Here is an 18,549-nt window from a genome sequence, read left to right as displayed (position 1 = left end):
GTTTTCGTTTGGTTTCCCTCATCCGGCTTTCAATTTGATCTTTCAATGGTGTAATATAACTTTCTTCAGTGCTGTGAAAGCTTCGAGGTGCGTTTAGTCTTGGGTGACACCAAAGCTGGAAATAGGCGAAGTTGAAAACAGAATAGCAAACATTTTTTTCATGAGTAACTGAATGACACGCACCCCATAGAAAGAGAGAGGATGAGGAGACGCATTTCTTTCGAAATGGCAACCTTGACCATAACTATACCAGCGCCTGTATCATCGTAGTTAGTACTGCTTTGCTGCTGTGGGGACACTATTAATGAAGAAACAAATATTGTAAATGGAATTGGAAACTTGTTTGTAAATCCTGACTGGTTGTAGGCAGACCAGTTAGCTACTTGAATACTGACGACAATCCATCCAGCGTCAGGGAGCAGGATTTAAACCCGGGACCTCCGGATGACAAATCCAGCGCCCTGACCACTAGACCACGCCACCTCATCATCCCCTTGTCCCCTCCCTCCTCCTGCGCTTCCACTGGAAAACAGAAAAAAAACAAAAACAAAAACAAAAAAAAAAAAACTTAAGGCCCCGTCCACACTAGGCCGGAGAAATTGAAAACCCAGCTTTATTTCTACGGTTAGGCCTACTGTCCACACCGAACCCGTCTTGAAAACGCAGCTTTATTGACAGCTACGGGTAAGGCTACCTTCGACACTAAAAAACGGATCGCCGAAACGCTTTTTAAACGGGAGGAGTCTGAAAACATTGGCTTTGCGTTTTAGTATGGACGGAAAACATTTTCAGTAAAAACGGAGCTTTTCGAAAACGATGATGGCACGATAATCATGCGATTTTGCTGCCCGAGATTTCCTCAAAAACAAATCCAAAATGACCGGTGATTGTTGCGTTTTCACCTTCTCCGGCATAGAGTTGACGGAAAACATTTGATGCGTTTTCAGAGTGGAAACAGCGTTTTCAAATTTCTCCGTGGTACGGTGGCCGGGGCTTGTATTTGTGTTCAATGAGAGCCAATGACTTGTGCATTACTACAACTCAAATATAAACGGAATTCACTCCGCTTAGGAAATGAGAGGAAATTTGAAACCATGACAAAAATTCAAAATATCGATCAAACGCCAAATGTTTGGGAGATGGCATAGAAGCTAGTTCTTTCAGTTAGCAATACCGGCTGATGCGGTTGTTTCAGCATTTTATCATTTTAGCTTTGAGCGATTTGAACGTAACTTACTTTACCTTTCCTATTTGAGTAGTTATTTTGTCTAAAATACTGATTAAATCCGCAAATGTAGCAGGTGCCGTTTTTGAATCATAGTTCGGCGAAGACCTTTTCGAGCGACGGGAAAACATATCTATTGGTTGGAGCTAATTCTCTGTTAATTTTTGCGAAATTTGAACGAGATTATTGAGACAATTGTTGACCAATCTAGGGTGTTGTTAATCTGCTTTTGTGGACTTGAATGACCAATTGTTTTTTATGGAACGGAAAAGAACGTTGTTGCGTTTTCCCTTCATTGACCAACACTTAGGGATATAGGAAATCTCATATGTCAAGCAACATTCTGTCGCAAAACTTGATATATATTTAGATGACTAATTTGTCAGTGACTTTATCACACACCCTGTGGCATCCACCAGGCGCCGTATCGCTTTAAATCACTGCCCACCCAATCCCTGTAGGCTTGAGGACTAGCAAAAGACACTAGCGTTTTTTTATGGAACGGAAAACTGAGGACGTTGTTGCGTTTTCCCCGTTCATTGACTAACACTTATAGGAATAGGAAATCTCATATATCAAGCAACATTCTTTCGCAAAACTTGATATTGAGAATCATTGTGAATGTGCAAAACCCATTGTAAGCTCACTTTAATTAATGGGTAAACCACTAATGAGAGCAGGAAATCCAAACTTTGAAAACAACACACGCAATAAATAGGAGTGTTTGATATGCATTAAAAGGAATTTATTTCCAAAAGATCATATCAAGTGGCGTTTTACTATACAAATTCAGTTACTGGAACGTTACAACAGCAAGATCAAACATCTTGTTTTCCACTCGACGATCGCGGCACTAACTATACACATATTTGTGGTCTGCCATGTGCTATTTTACCGTAGAGTGAGCCGTTTATATAATTAGCGTTGTTGTAAAGGTATGTGTTTTTCAGTTTTCCTATCAAGAAAATCAAACAATCAAAGTGATGTTCAGCATTTGTGTAAAAGAAACGTTTAGTATTTGTGTAAAAAAAAACGAAGTGTTTTTATCTTAGTAGAATCAGTTCCTGTAGCTAATTATATTAGCACGGTACTTGTGGCTGCAAACGTACCGCCGCCTACCGACTATTTGACAACTTATTGGCACTTGGTGTGTTTTACTTGTTTTTGGTTAAACAGTCACACACAAGCTGTTGAATTAACTCATCACAAATAAAAGACCATAAAATCCGACACCTAACGTAAAACTGTAAAGCGTTACTCGGATTACTCGGTCATTTAATTAGCAGACACAAGTTCTTAAGGTCTTCGACCCAGCAGCTGACGGGACGAATGGACTTGCACTTTGAGTAAACTTGGGCTCCCATCTTCTTCAAGATTGGCAGATCAAACGTTAAAAGCTCGTCCGCATCCCCTGGGTTATTCATACAAACAATCACCCAAACCTGCAGACAACGATCAATATTAAGTCACTTAACAAGTCTTGGCGAATTCTCTCAAAACTAAAAGGAAAGCTTATAATAACTATTATTTGGCCTTCAATTTAAACGACGCTTTAAGACTGAGAAACATGTCTGTTACTTTACGCCAGTTGCAAGAGACTGCAACTTTCTTTTTACCTGTCTCTCAGCCACCACTTTCCACAAGTCCACGATTGATCCCAATTTTTTTGCCTCCAGAGCAGATTTAGCTTCTTCGGTCCAGGTCGAAAGAAGATCTAGCTGACTTATTCCTGGTTAAAAAAAAGAGATTACTGAATTGAATCTATGACTGATTTTTTTCTATTCACTACGTACTTTCAAATCGCGCGTGAGCTTTTTGCAGTAGGTTTTTGTTTAAAGACCAGAAAGAATGGAGTGGTCAGGACCGTGGCTAGCAACGGGAAAACCGAGGCACTTGCCCCAGTTAATTTGTTTTTTCGTTTCTGGTGTTTATAGTTATCGAGCATGGACATTTACTCTGTCATAATTTTTTCTGGCTACGGCCCTGGAGGAGTGAGTATTTGCAAGAGATGAGAAGATATTGGGATGAGACCTACTTTTTTGGAACATTGCGTTCGTTAAAAGGAATATCTTTTTGACTCGGCTTTACCGTTGAATTGGACGTACACATTTTACACCAAATTTATGATAACAAGAAGGATACATGGAAAGAAAGGGTGAAAAGGTTTGTGTGCCGCAGCCGTTTTGTAGCGTCACGTAAAGTTTCTTTTCGAGAAGTATACCTAGACCAGTGAATATAATTGAATCTTGGATAATTTTTGGTTACCATGGTTACCTAAGTACTCCACGCGGGACCAAATAAAGTAGTACAATCCATCATTTCTCACACTCTCAATAGGAGTGGTGTCCAGGCTTTTTCGGCTTCTTTCAGCACAAGTACCAGCAAAATCTTCATAAGGCCTGAAGGGGGTGACCTCAGTAGTGATTTGAACATGCGCAGTTTGCTGTTTCAAAAGGGTCGCAAAACAAATGTCCAGATCCCCTGGTGAATCCACGTTGAGCACTGGGAAAGAGAATAAACTCGGAAACATGAAATAAAGATTGCAAAATTTGGCTATCTTAGCTAAGTTTTTAAACTGATTTTTCTGTTAATATTCTGAGCGCTCTTCATAGAGGAAATTAATTGTTCTTTACTTTCCAGTTCCTTGTTTTGTATCGACAGGCCCTGGGCTACCAATGAACCGTACTGTAAGTTGCCTTACTCTAGCTAATGTGTTGTAATCTCTCTGTTATATGAAATGTATAGTGTTCTTACCTCCTATCAACTTGTTCTCCCCGCATATCTGCAAAGACGAGATTAACAAAAAAACTTTCAGAACTCAGTTAATTTTGTAGGCTGGCTCCAAAATTACTTTCAGACACCAAATACATTCGGAAAGAGAAATGTCATACGCTATAATCTAATGCTGTGTTTAGACTTCAACAGTTTACAGAGGTATCAGAGTTTACTTACCTAGGTAAACATTTTCCGTGTCTAAACGCCTACTGATACTTTGGTAAATGCCGCAAAACACAAAAGAAATTTAACCGAGGTAAAAGTTCTAATTACCCTGTGATCAGACATGGTTACAGTTGGTAACCAAGGTCAAGATGGCAGATATATCCGCTTGTGGCGACGTAATATTTCACTTCCCGCGGTGAGCAGATTGTGCGTTTGTCAACAAAGCAAAGCGTTTCTTTTCCAGTTTTGACTAGGCTATCATGGCAGATAACGTGGAAAGATTGGATCGATCTTCTTATGGCGAACAATCCGTCACGTAAAAGAAAGCATTGTATTTTTCATTCTCAGTATTATTTACAACTTTCTCTAGACAAACTTCGATCCTTTGTTGTGTGATTATTGTCGATATATTTTGCCACCAGGGAGGATGCTGCATATACAACGTATCCACGTTTCTACGCATATAACCATGCATACTCTGGGTATGATCAAGCAGCTGAAGTTTCGCCGAAATATTATGGAATGAGGTCCTCGCCCATGAAAATGATGGCACCTCAATTTGCTCCTGTTCCGCTGCGGTGGGATCCTCGTCCAAGTTCGACTTAATAATGCAGCGCGCGCGAATGTTGAAAGATCAACTTGAGTTATTTGAGCCGGTATAAACACTGGACGAATGTACCAAGGTTAAGTAAGTTCCAAACGCTGCTCCATTCATGTGCCGAACCTAACTGATGAGTTAAGTACGGCAGAAGAGCGGCGTTTGAATCAGTTTGGTTCAGCAGGTTAAGTTTGGTGCGGCAAACAACATTAAATTCGGCAGGGTCTGTCGCACCATGCGACGTTGGAGCGGCAGCTGATTCATACGGATGTTACTAAAACTGGTAACGGGGAACGGGGAACGGGGAACGGGGAACGGGGAACGGGAGTCTGGGAACGAGTGTACAGCGGTAATCCGCCTGAGAATTCAACATGGCGGACAAAGGAAAAGAAAAGGGAACAATTTGGGCAAATGCGAGAAAGTCTTACAGTTGTAAACGTGAGTTTCTACCGGCTGTGCCCCCGATCATGTGCCAAATACGTTCTTGTTATAGCAGAGTCCGATTGGCAATGTGATAAACAAAGCACGAAATGGGGCCTGGGAGAAAAATCGAATCGGTATTATCACAAGCTACGTCCCCAATCGGTCAGGCCACAGTCATTGTTAAATAGAATTTCAAGCCTTCATAGTCTACTCATATCTTCTCAGTTTGTGCGCGAGCTGTCATATCAATACGATTTCGAGGACAAGTGACATAACACATGACCGTCTTTGAACGCGGGTCGTCCGCTGTCTTCGCATTCGGCAGGGTGGCGGCCTTTCGGAGATCGGCAAGTCAGCTGGCAAATCAGGTGAGAAGCAGATAAATAACCTGTGGCCTGGCTGCTTTGTCAAAGACAAAATATATGAAGAAACGAGCAAGGAATATTCCACAATAATGCTAATTTTGGTGAAAGATGACGGCGGAAAAGCGACTGCGTGACACTCGGTATGTTTTTAGATGACATGTTGTCACGTATCAGACGAAAAACAGTCTTTATTCTCTGTCTGCGTTTTGTACCCAGTCTGCAGTCTACATCTTGTACCTAGTCTGCATTTTGTACTGACTTATTGGGAAAGCATGTGATAATACCGATTCGATTTTCTGCCCAGGCGCTATTTTATGCTTTGTTTAACCCAGTACCATATTGGACTCTGGGGCACAGCCGGTAGAAACCCACGTTTACAACCGTAACACTTCCTCATATTTCTGTTCCCTTTTCTTTTCCTTTGTCCGCCATGTTAAATTCTTTGGCGCCGTACACTCGTTCCCAGACTCCCGTTCCCGGTTCCCGGTTCCCCGTTCCCGGTTCCCCGTTCCCGGTTCCCCGTTCCCGGTTCCCCGTTCCCGGTTCCCCGTTCCCGGTTCCCCGTTCCCCGTTCCCCGTTCCCCGTTCCTGGTTCTCCGTTCCCCGTCCCCAGGTTTAGTAACATCCGATTCATACGGCGTTCTCCGCATGTGTCGATCCTAATGCATAAATTACTGTAATTTATTTTTCATATAACGGGACTCGTGATTGGCTCAAAATTGAGTGGCGTGACCAGTCATGCATGAAGCTCAAAGTCGTCGCTAAAAATAAAGACAACAAAAAACCAGTATGCCTTCGATTTACAACAAACGGGACTGTATAAGCGAGTTTCTTTAGCGCAAATTCATTTTTCGCTTTTTCTTCGTGATAATAGCCCAGCTTATTAGATTTCCCTTTAACAAGTCGATTTAACCGGGAAAAAACCCGTCTAAATACAAACACTGGATCTTGAGTTTAAATTTGCCTCCCTAAATATTGCTATAACAGCATGGTAACAGCGAAATGCTTTTCTATTTGGACAGAGTTCGTGAATTCAGAACGCATATTTTCTCGTCGAAAATTGCTACCACCGGCTTTCCGAATTAAGTTCGACGCAAGTACGCCGTCTGAACCAGCCGTCGCTCCAAAGTCGCTCTAAAGTCGAACTTAACCAAGTTTGGTTCGGCACATGAGTGGAGCGGCGTTTGGACCGGGTCTTAGACCTTAGTAACTGTTTACCTTGGTAAAAGCTCAAACGTAAACACAGCATAAGAATATTCACAAGAATAGTTTCAGCCTAAATCGATCAGCAGAAAAATAAGAATACTTAGCTTCGGCCGGAAAAACGATATTGTTATATAAACACACAAGAGTTTACTGGAACACAACGGATTAAACATTTCAAATATACCACCACAACTAACCCATCGCGGAATTATAGTGCACCGCCTAAATTGGGCTTATCTGACTAATATGTTGAAGCATCGGTACTACATGTAAATCGATGGTTCAGCCACCTGTATAGACCCGTAACTCTTAAGAGTATCGGCCGCTACTGTCGGTCGACAGATCGGTCACGATGTAAAGACGTGAGAACAGTGGTAAGTCTTACCTTCCAGAACTGTTTGATTTCCACTCCAGTAGTCGTCACAGGATATGCAATAAACGCCTCGACAATATCCAACCATCTTTTGAACAAATGGTTCGGGTTAATTTCGCGAAATTCAATGGTAGTCTCGAAGAAATAGAGTAACCCCATTGCTGTGAATAGTCAGGCCTGAAGGTACAAATTATCTGTTTCATTTTAGGGAGGGACCAATATATTTTATCGGCGAGGGCCGTGACAGTCGCAGGGAGGACCGGGAGTTATGTAATTGCCCCCTCACCCCCCCCCCCTGCCAAAAAACATCACGAACAAGAAAAACCGCGAAAAATACTTTGCAAAGCGAGCCACCCAGACGAACGACGTGAAATTAAACAACAAACCGTCGGGCAAAGTTCTTGCTCCGGAACATTTGGACAAACCACCCAAATCAATCAATCAACACTTTTTATACACGTTGCGCCTAAAGAGCTAAAGTAAGCTCCATCAAAATCTGAACGTGTGTGCAGCAAATGTATATAAAAAAGATAAATAGATACCTAAATACATTGAAATAAATGAAAAAGCGTTCTCAAGTCTCTCTTGACTTGAGAATGCTTCTTCATTTATTTCACTTTATCCAAGTCATCATTTCAATTACCTAAATACATTGTTACTAAAACAATACAGTTAAATATCTTTAGTATAAAATAGACCTAATCATAATAAAAAATATTTAAAGGAAAAAAGTTATACTTCCCAACTCGAATACGTTTTCCGATTGGAGCAGAACGTGTCATGTGTCATGTGTCACAACTCACTATAACTCCCCTAGGCGAACAAAACTCACTAGCTCCCTAGGGAAACAACAATTTGAACTTTCGACCCGCACGTTATCATGTCGTGCTCCTTGAAACCGCCCCGGCCAAATTTGTGTGCCAGCCAGCATCAAACAAATACCTTTTCGCAGTTTGCTCTATTTTTGAGGGTTTCGGGGAAACAAAACTCACTGTTTTCCTTGGAAGCAGTCATTAACTGCTCATTGTTTTTGTAATCGCTCCCTGGCCCTCGTGGTACGTCTTGACTAATTTTTAGTCAGTCGTACGTAAATAACATGCTCGGATCAGGCAATAATTAAATTCCTTTCAGGTACGTACTTTTCCCCCAAGTTGCTCATTTTCACAGTTATTCAAAGAATTTCTTTTGTTCAAAGCATATTTCTCGTGGCTGGAATAAATGTTAATGTCGGTCTAAAAAGAAGTGTAAAATGACACACCCATTTTAGCGTCGGTCGCCGTTGCATTGCAAGGAAGGCAAGGATGAAGACATCTTCGTCGATGTGCTCTCTTCAGGCAAGTCCATATTTTTCAATTTATGTGTCCTTATTCAACTAGTTGTTTTCGTTTGGTTTCCCTCATCCGGCTCTCAATTTGATCATTTAATGGTGTAATATAACTTTCTTCAGTGCTGTGAAAACTTCGAGGTGCATATAGTCTTGGGTGACACCAAAGCTGGAAATATACGAAATTGAAAAACAGAATAGCAAACATTTTTCTTATCAGTAACTGAATGATTAGTTTTAATAGAGCACCGAGCCGTTAAAATGTTTGTTTAGAGCTTGATTTTCTGTTTGGTATGTAATTTGATTTTATCATTTGCAATTTGTTTCGTTACCTGGGAGCGCTACCATGTACCTTCTTTCTACCTTGTGATAAAAACAGAAAACTCTCAGAATTTTTAACTAATTAAACTCCAGTCCGTTCCCACATGCAGTGTACCGCGTTGCAGTCGTTGTCAGTTTTGCTCGACTTTACATACGAAAACTCTTATTAAACCATGGTTTTCTTGTTGTTTCACACTAGTTGCCCAGAGGCAGCAAAGGTGTATCCAAAGGAATCGCACTGGAGTGACAGGCGTCAATCACCAATTAAAATGAAGTGTAGCACGACCAGCAATGGACTCCCGGCAAGCTTCATGTTGGCAATTGCAACAACTCGGCAGAAGTTCAGTTAAGTGAATCACAGTTGTCGCTAGATTTGATTTATCATAATCTATAATCCACCTTTCCTTGAAATATTGTAGATAAGCCCAGTTTAGGGGTATTCAGAAGTAACATTGGAACGGGTTTGCAATTTAACAAAGGGATGTGATAGATTTCAAAATAAAGTAATGCCGCTATTTATTTTGCCTTGCTTCTGAATGTTTCGTAGTTTCTGTAGTCTCCGTATGTGTTTGGACGTATTTCTGCTTAGATTAACCTAACAAATAAAATGAACACTATTTTCATAACTCACTCAAATTTACCTTTTTCCCATTATTCGCTAGGGCCCCTTTCAATTAGAATCTTTCAATTACAGAAATCAAATACCGAGTCAAAGCTGTTACGATTATTTGGCGGCTCAAATGTTTTACTCTTCTACTTAATCCATTCATAGAGTGCTTCAGTTGCACGGTGTTGCCGTGATCGTGTTTTTCTGTGTTTCTATATTAAAACAACAGAAATTAATAACTAACAACTTCTAACTTATTCTGACTGTATTGGCAATGGCGTTTTATACTTAACTTTGAAAAATAACGCTTATCTGAGCTTAGCCTAGCTGACGATCTGTATATAATGTTTAATATGCAACAAGTTCAAGTGGAAAAATGAGCAAAAAATGAAAAAGATTTTGCGCGCGCAGGAAAAGATTTGTTAGCTCGTTAGATTAGCTGTATTTTTATTTATGTGCCAAGAAGAGATCTATTTGCTTTTGAAGCATGCAAAGAGTTCTTTGGATAGAAAAATTAAATCAAAAAGAAAATTGACGTCAATTTCTACGGCAAGCAGTGAATATTGCTATTAATCTCGAATCCGTTTACAGAAAATCTGGTTGCCAGAGCGTTGTCATGGAAAACAAATGCAGGTGAATCCGATGGCATAGCTACATACTTCCCAAGGTTGCCTTGCGATGGACACCAACTGGAAAGAGGAAACCTGGTTGGACAAAACCACCTGCTGCCTGTTACGGGTTACTGGGGGCTTAGGGCGGTGCTTCATAAGATATTTCCGTAAGTTAAAATTTATAATTGTATCGCCTTTTGTGGGATAACTACTTGCAATGGAATTGATTCTCCGCCTCTTTTAGCGTAATTCCAGGAGTAGTAAACAAAATTTTCCTGCACAAACCTATTCTCTGGTGTCATCGAATGATAATGAGTGGGTAATTTCCAGCTAGGACTGATACGAAAAGCAAGTGTTCCGCCCACGAGTGGTGATTTCAATGTTTGGGGCGTTAACAGGGTCTGAAGACGGGTGTAACTGAGGCATCAATTCCTAATCAAACCGGCTGTTCACTGTCTAAAATGATTAACTACACGCGTTAGAGATGATTTCCAGTCTGTACTGCGCACTCTCGAGAGTTTTCTGTTTTGTTTCATGCGTGACGTCACAAAATGTAAACATTTCGCAACTACTTTCATGAAGTAAATTCAAAGTTTCATGTCAAAGTTGATAAACATTAGGTGCTGAGACTGCGCAGAACGGACTGGAAATCATCTTTAAGTTCAGTGAAAAAGAAACTCATTATGTTAATGTCTGACAGCTGGAAACTGTGAAAGACGAGAGAGTTTACAAACCTGATTTCGTCATCAGCCCCAAAGCGAGATAAGTAGCTAGAGCTTTTTGCCAGTTTCGAGTTAAAAACTAATTCTCCGTACTTCAGTTACACAAATTAAGAATGATTTGAGTTTTACTAAATAAATGACTTGATTTAACTCGAAAGATCATTCCATAGACACTTAATAAAATATTGAATGAGCCAACGTGAAAACTTTGTCTTGCGGATAATAAAGTTATAAAATTGAAAACGGATCAGCAGTTTTTTCGTCACTTGACAAAATCTCAAGAATAATATATCGATTTAGCCAAGCCTAAAAGCGGGGTTCTTGGGCCGGGTTTTTTAAATCCCGATTAAGCTAACCCAGGGTAAGCGAGAATTTTGATTTCAGTTTTGTAACTTTGTAGTGAGGGTTTCTGCTTATGTTGTTTGGCCTTCTGTTTTGAGTTTGAATAATCTCAAACTACACAAAACAAAAGAAGTGAAAAAAATTTTTAAACAAGAAAAGTTTATACGTTGGTTAACTTTTAATCCTGGGTTAGCGTTAACCGGCTTCTGAACAACCGGTCCTGATTAAAACAAATTAACCTGACATGAGCGCACGATCTAATCGAACAACCAGCACTTGGTCAGCGTTCAACTTCAAAAAACACATGAACACGATGAGCTCTAAATTTAAGAATAATAACAATATTTATTGGAGGAAGCTCTCTCACCAACCGGTGATATACAGAGAGGTCCTGTTCTTAACATATCATTAGTCACAAAATTAAAGGAATAAAATATGTTCTAAATCTAAAATAATGCAGAAAGAAAAAGAAATCACATAATCGAGAATTTGAGCCCGCGATATGGTCACGTGATACTGGTTAGCGGATGCCTTGTTTTGACAGGTGTCCATTGACCATAACATGGATGTTCAGAATCAAAGTAGGCTGTAAAGCAAGGCTGCATGTCTCTATCAACCTATTAGCTGGAGTATGGCCGCCGTCTTGCGCGACTCCGTCACCGCCGCCGTCGTGCGTATGCGCCCATGAGCAATACCGCTAGCCATAATAACCATAAGAAAATCAATTCATGGGTTTCCTTTTCTTTCCTGTATGAGTATGGGGCTCCGTTTGAGAAAAGTAAGGGGGTGGTCTAATTTTTTAAGCATTTAACAAAACACCTTATAGCTTTGGGATGCCATTATGAGCAAGAAATTCGGAAATCTTAAAGTGCCAACAACCCCAAAAATGTTTTTCGTCCAAAACACTATCGATACCTTCTTAATCATAAAACCGAAAAATTTTTTGCTTTCGGTTGAAACCACAATTTTATATGAATTTTGAAAGTCGTGAAAAATCGCTATGATGAAAACCATTACCGAGTCAAAGAACCAGTCAAAAGGATCTCGGTCTAGTACCTTTTGTGACGTCATATTTACAAGGAGATCATTCGCACAACATTCGCACACGTCGAGTTGTTGCAACATTATTCTGTGCAAAAAATGCGTATAAAACTGAGAGCCGATCAAGTTCTTGGCAGTGTACATTAAGCGCCTCAACGCACAAGATTTGGGAAAATTTCATGGTCGGGTTTGATCGATCGGCGAGTCTGCGAGAAGAATGAGTAAAGATGAAATTATAATTACAAGGGCTTTGGTTCGTTCGGGTTACAGAATTTTGGTAGAATTCAAGGAAATTTGTTTTGTCGATTCAAAATAATATCTTTGTCTGAATACATTAAGTGATTCTGGGGACCGCTTCTGATTTGAGTCAGAGTTTCAAATCTTCTCAGTCTGTTTACTTTGGACAGGAGACTTCCATTGTTGCCAGATTAAAACACAACCCGCAAACTAATAAGAAATAGGAAATGCCTCGCGATAAAATAAAATTACGCTTACGGTTATCGGCGTAATGTTTGTTTTTTTTATTTTCAAGAGCTAGGGATCGACAACTCATTTCTCCTTTCCATAGATGATAAGAATTTCAATTACTTTCAGTCAATTTCAATTAATTTCAGTCAATTTCAATAAATTTCTGTCAATTTCAATTACCTTCAGTCAATTTCAATTAATTTCAGCTAAATGATGAGAAAAATTGAAATCATCAACTTTGGATCATTATTTTGATAAATCAATGAATTCTGCAAACTTGCCATGGACCGGAAAGACAATTAGTTTCTTTTCGCTCTCGATTTCTGATTTTTGTTTCTGATTTTTTTGTATGTGCGAGGATTAAAATGTATGATTATTCAATACGCAGACAAGAGAGTTGAATTATAATTATCCATTTTCCAACGTTCAATAGTGCTGTTCACTTTGATGCAAAAGTGAACAAGAAGTTAAATTACATTATTCCTTAATGATGATTAGTTTTCTCTTCATATAAAAGTTTAATTTAATTTTATTTTGTTGTAAGAGAATAATTTAGCAAGACTGTTACAAATGCTGCGGGATAGCTCAAGGCATTTTAGAAATATTCAATGTTTTTAAAGATTCCTGGAAAGAATATAGCCTAGGATAATAAAATATTTCTATTGGTCGTGAGCAGATATTTTCCAGTTGGTATCGATAAAAGGATTAATTTAATGTTCGGGGCGCTACTGGGGTCTTTTCAACAACAACAACAACAACTAGCTTTATTTGCATGACCATAAATACATACAGTGTAGCAAAAGCTTTTGTAAGCTAAAACTAACACAGTAACGGGTATCGTGATCATATAATAATGTTATGATATAACAATCAAGTTACATTGGTCTGATTTGAAAGTAGAATATTGCGTAGATCAAAGCAAGATGAAATAAATTTGCTAATTGAATATTAATATAATGATTTGAAGAAGTTATAACTTCGCCAATGGCTTGTAACGAGGATAGTTGTTTAAAAGTCGGAATGATATGTTTTGTTTTCTTATAAAATTTATTTCTTGGAATATTTATTGCAGTAAGAAAGTAAGATTCGTCTTCAATTTGATTAGATTCACAAATAGGGCAGAGTCTGTTAACCCTTGGAATTTGATCATATCTACCAGTCTCAATCCTCAGTTTGTGATTGCCTATCCTAAATTTCACTTGTTCTTTTCTTTCGCTTAGTTTGCTTGTTAAGCCTAAATAAGAGGAGGCTGTATAATCGTTTTTAAAAGTGTAAAAAATTTTAGTTTAGTAGAGTTTTGCGTGGTATGTTGCCAATGCAAAATACACTTTTGCTGCATTAAGCCAACATGTTTGATTTTAGCGTTTGTTAAGTGCGTAAGATCAAAACAAGGGAAATTATAATAATCAGACATACTTATTATATTAGAATAATAACTATTTTTACTAGCGTGATGAAGATCTTGCGACATGAGAAAGATCTGTTTAACAATAGAGCAATTATCCTTACTTAGAAGATATGAGGAGTAATTCATGATTTTCTGATCGATAGCTATAATGAGAGGAAACGTATCAAGTTCAGCTCTACATGCTACATTGGATGCTTTATTGCTTACTTCTAAATAACGTTTACAGAACTGGAGATGTGTTTTTTCGATCTTGGAACTGTCCCAAGACTTGAATAGATCAGATTTTGCATATGCACCCCAGACTTCACAGTTATATGTCAAAATTGGGGAGATCATTGCGTCGAAAATTTTATTCGCCAGGAATGGAGGTAGTTTGTTGAAATTTGTGTTTTTTCTGAGACTGAAAAGGGTGTGAAGGGACTTTTCTTTCAATTTATCAAATGCCAATGAAAGTTACCCGTTGAAGAAATGAGTGTTCCCAAATAAGCATAATTTTGAACAATTTCAACAAGTTCATTTTCGATATGAAAATTAGACTCGATACATTTCTTAGCACGTTTTTGAAAGATCATAACTTTGGTTTTTTGGATTGATAATTAACATCCATGTACTGCAATAAACTGATAGAATGTTGAGGCAATTTTACAGTCCTATTTTTGATCTTGACAATATGACTAAATCGTCTGCTCAGAATACAACCTTGGCGTACCATTCTTCGTATGAAAAAGGCCGTGTTTGATTTTGGCCAATTTTTATGGAACATTTAGAGTTTAAATACAAGCTCCTTATTAAATTGAAAAAAACAGCCACCGACGTTAATTTTTAATAACTTAATTAAAAGTCCGTCATGCCAAACTGAATCGAAAGCTTTTTTGAAGTCAACAAAACAAGCGTAGATTTTTTCGTTGTGGTGATGCACGTATTTATCTACTAGAGTTCTCAATGTAAGAACATGGTCTGCTGCTCAATTTTTGGGTAGAAAACCAATCTGGGAATTGTGTAGAATATTAAGAGAATTGACATGCTCAAGCAGTCGCTGATTTAAAATAGAACAAAACAACTTTCCCAAACAGCTTGAGACACAAATTTCTCGGTAGTTTGATGGTTCATTTCTTCCTCCTGATTTATATATTGGCGTAATAAGACCGCAACACCAAGTATTAGGCATTATACCTGAAGTAAGAATTGAGTTGAAGAATTTAAGATACGCGGACATCATTTCTTGAAGACTAACTTTGATCATTTTGTCCGAGAATGCCGATTTGTTATTTTGCATTCTTATATATATAACAAGCGGCTATAAAAGTTTCATTTTCAGTGATCAAGTAGTCTAAAGAGGGAAACTGCCTTACGTGATGATCCAGAAGTTTTGGATCATTCGTTATTGACTTCTGAATAGGATTTAAAGGACTTTTCGAGTGAAGTGACCGAAAGTATGTTAACCAGTTACCCTCTGAGATTGATGGAATGTCGTCTTTATCTTTTCGCGTGCCATCCATTGATTTTAAACATTCCCAATATGGTTTTTTGTCTGAGTCTTCTGCATTTTCCTCTAACTCAGTGATTTTTGAGTTGTAGAAATATTTCTTTCCTTATTCAGTAGCTTTTTGTTGTCTGTTAAAGTATCATGATATTGTTCTCGTTAGTTCGAATTTAAAGGATCTCTGTGCTTTTGGTTTGAAATTTTCCTTAGCTCGTGTTTCCTTAAAGCGACATTCTTTATCAAACCATTTTTTGTTCGATATCGATTTCATTTTTTTATGATTTTTTTCTTATTCTTATCTTAAAGCATCTTTTAGCTGCTGAAATTAACAGGTGTCAGAAAGGCATCACTGCCAGAACAAACCTGCTCACTGTATAAAATGATTTACTATACGCGATAAGTTCAGTGAAAAAAAAAACAAACTATTTTTTTAATATGTCTGACGGTGGGAAACCGTGGCAAGCGAGAGATTTAACCACCCTGATTTCGGTATCAGTCCCCAAAACGAAAGAGAGCTTTTGTTTTTTTTCAAGGTAAAAAGTATGTTTTGTCATGCTTCAGTTACCCAAATAAAGAGTAATGTCAGTTTTACTAAACAAATGACTTGATTCAACTCGAAAGATTATTTCATGGGCGCTTTATTAAATAGTAAATAAACCGACGCAAAAGCTTTGTCTTGAAGATAATAAAATTTTAAAATTGACAGTGGAAGAGCAATTTGTTCGTCACGTACAAAATAGGGGAAGTTCTCCCTTTGTTCGTTTTAAAGTTTACAGCAGGGGAAGAGCCATTTGTTGGTCACGTTCCGGCAAAGTTTTCAGTTCTTAAGAACTAGTAATAAACATACAATTTCTCCTTACTGTATTAATACATTCTCAAAAAGCCAGGTGATGATCGAGAATAAAGAAATACAGCAACTATAAAATAATGTCGTGATGTCAAACCAGACTGCAATGCCGAATTTTCTAGTAAAAGTCTAGTTAGTGTATCCATGGATACCATGTTTCGTCAATAATTATCCTGTCGAACTGCAGAAGTTTTCGGTTTTTTCGTTGTTGCTGTTTTTGTTGTTTTGTAAGGTGAATGAAGTAGATCTACAGCACTTGTTCATTTTAGCATCCAGTTAACACATTGTCAACCAGACTTTCTGGAATGATTATAGAATCCTGGGTACCAGTTTTTGTGTTTGAGTTGCACCAAAATAATGATGAGAATATATCAAAATCCGAAGACTCAAATAACTAATGTGTATATAGATATATTTTGTAACGTTTTTGCTAATTACACTGGAGTATGCTCATGCTGCTCATCATGTATGATTCGTGTTAACTGTAGAAATATTTTAGGCCTGCTTGCAGGTATGATGAATCCCTAGGGGCTAATAGGCCATTTAAGATTTTGTGAGTTGTGCAAGAGCCACTCAAAGGCATCTGGTTATCCAGTACTGTATTTTCTTTCTGATGATGTGTAACGCTTGCTGTATCCTGCATCAAGAAACGAGATACCCGCTCCTGATGCTGCGTTTGCGTTTATTTAGATAAGTTTAAAAATATTTTGTGATCGTTTCAGGGTGATTAGATTATATAAAGCAATTATTCACGGTTCTTGTGATCTGCAATTCACGCGCAATTTCAAGATTTCCACTTTTTAAGCTGATCTCTTGATGGGTAGAATTATTCCGTCTTTATAACTGATCAATTCGTCCGGGTAGCGCCGAGTTTGATATCTTATATCTCGTATCCAGCAAGGGCGTATGAATTTGTTTTATTAATTTCTTAATTATAAATCGCCTGGATGTTCTAAACATTTCATTTCGATCTAAACGAAGTGATAATATGAAAAGGCGGAAAAATTCGAACACAATGTTCATTTTTTGAATCAAAATAGGGTAGTGTGGAAGGTTAGCGAGACGGAGTTTTCTTTCAAAATTTTGCACTCTTTCTTACAGAAACTCCTCTTAAGTTGTCTAAACTTCAAGATGAGATAAAGGTGTACGGGAAAGTCTGAGCCTTACGCTTCGCTAAAAATTACATGCATTGCAGCCACAATCCAGGTCGCGTTCAGGATATTAAAAGCACCGCCCTTTCCCAAAAAATTAGTGGTAAACTTGTGCTAAAACCAAAACGCTCTCTATATGTTTTCTTCAGAATGAAATGGGGCAGGGATTTCAAAGACCGAGACTGCAAGTAGGCGCGATTGAGAGCGGACGTTGTGTAGGAGAAAGGACTTTTAAAGCGGCTGGAAAAGGAGCCTACGACTTGTCCGTCTATGTTGATTGTTCGCTATTCAAAGTCATTTGAATATTCATATTCTGCTGGAATTCGATGAATTTAATATCCCAAATACATTCAGTGTTACCGACGTAACACCTGGAGATGTCTTACTTCCGTATTGGTTCCTGAGAAGTTAAATATGTTGGTGACATCAAGAAAGCGTCTTTTCCAAGTTTGACCGAGGAAAGGCAAATTGCAACCCGTCCCATCTTCGGGTGGAGCTCCCCTCCAGTCCGTAGGTATTTGGCCCCACGTCGCCAAGAGCTTTGTTTTCTTTTCCTTCCTGGTTACACTTGTTCTGGCGCCGTTGGGGCCAAATACCACTAAAACCCTTCGTTGCTCCGTGTCGACTCTCACTTCGATCGGAGTGATGTGCCCACCTCTTATCAATAACAGAGGATTCAAAGAGAATATGATATTATGCAAATGGTGTGCAAATAAAAAACAGTTTTACCTAGCTATTTCGAACTTAGTCCAGTTCTGGCACTCCTACTGTCAGTATTGCGTGACAGAGAGAGGGCCAGAACTAATGCCCCCTTTCTGTCCCAAGTGTGACTTTGTGAAAGCCTGATAGGTTAATAAACATGTGTCCATATTGTGGTCTCAAAAGCAGTACTCCGTAAAAATACAGCGAAACATTGAACATGAAACCCCTGGGCGCTTTCCATTCATCCAAAACTTCCGAAAACTCCGAAGCAGACCATTCAACCGAAAATTTCGGGAAAAAATCAAATGGAACGGAAATTCCCTGTGAGAAATTTCCGAAAATTTCGGTATACCTCGCAAGGTTGTCCTCTTTTCCAGATGCTGTTCCATTTG

At 38.7% G+C, this 18,549-nt stretch overlaps 1 protein-coding gene across 2 annotated transcripts; it reads right to left on the bottom strand.

Moving 5' to 3' along the window:
• Positions 1-1,955: 1,955 nt before the first annotated feature.
• On the bottom strand, positions 1,956-7,373 carry LOC149109995 (uncharacterized). 2 transcript variants are annotated; one of them, XM_089292089.1, is made up of 5 exons: positions 7,143-7,373; positions 3,980-4,007; positions 3,500-3,727; positions 2,842-2,954; positions 1,956-2,180 (listed from the first exon to the last, which is right to left on the bottom strand). In XM_089292089.1, the coding sequence occupies exons 1-5, from the start codon at positions 7,287-7,289 to the stop codon at positions 2,172-2,174; spliced, it is 525 nt and encodes a 174-aa protein (XP_089148215.1). In that variant the 5' UTR covers positions 7,290-7,373; the 3' UTR covers positions 1,956-2,171. The 2 variants fall into 2 exon arrangements, with proteins under 2 accessions (XP_089148215.1, XP_089148214.1); XM_089292088.1 differs by having other exon boundaries at positions 1,956-2,667; positions 7,143-7,369.
• Positions 7,374-18,549: the final 11,176 nt, after the last annotated feature.

The sequence above is a fragment of the Orbicella faveolata genome, unplaced genomic scaffold (assembly GCF_042242905.1).
Source record: "Orbicella faveolata isolate gen_17 unplaced genomic scaffold, um_ofav_v1 contig_24, whole genome shotgun sequence".
NCBI classification, from domain to species: domain Eukaryota; kingdom Metazoa; phylum Cnidaria; class Anthozoa; order Scleractinia; family Merulinidae; genus Orbicella; species Orbicella faveolata.
Note: the sequence above shows the minus strand (reverse complement) of the source record. Positions and strands in the feature narration are given on the sequence as shown.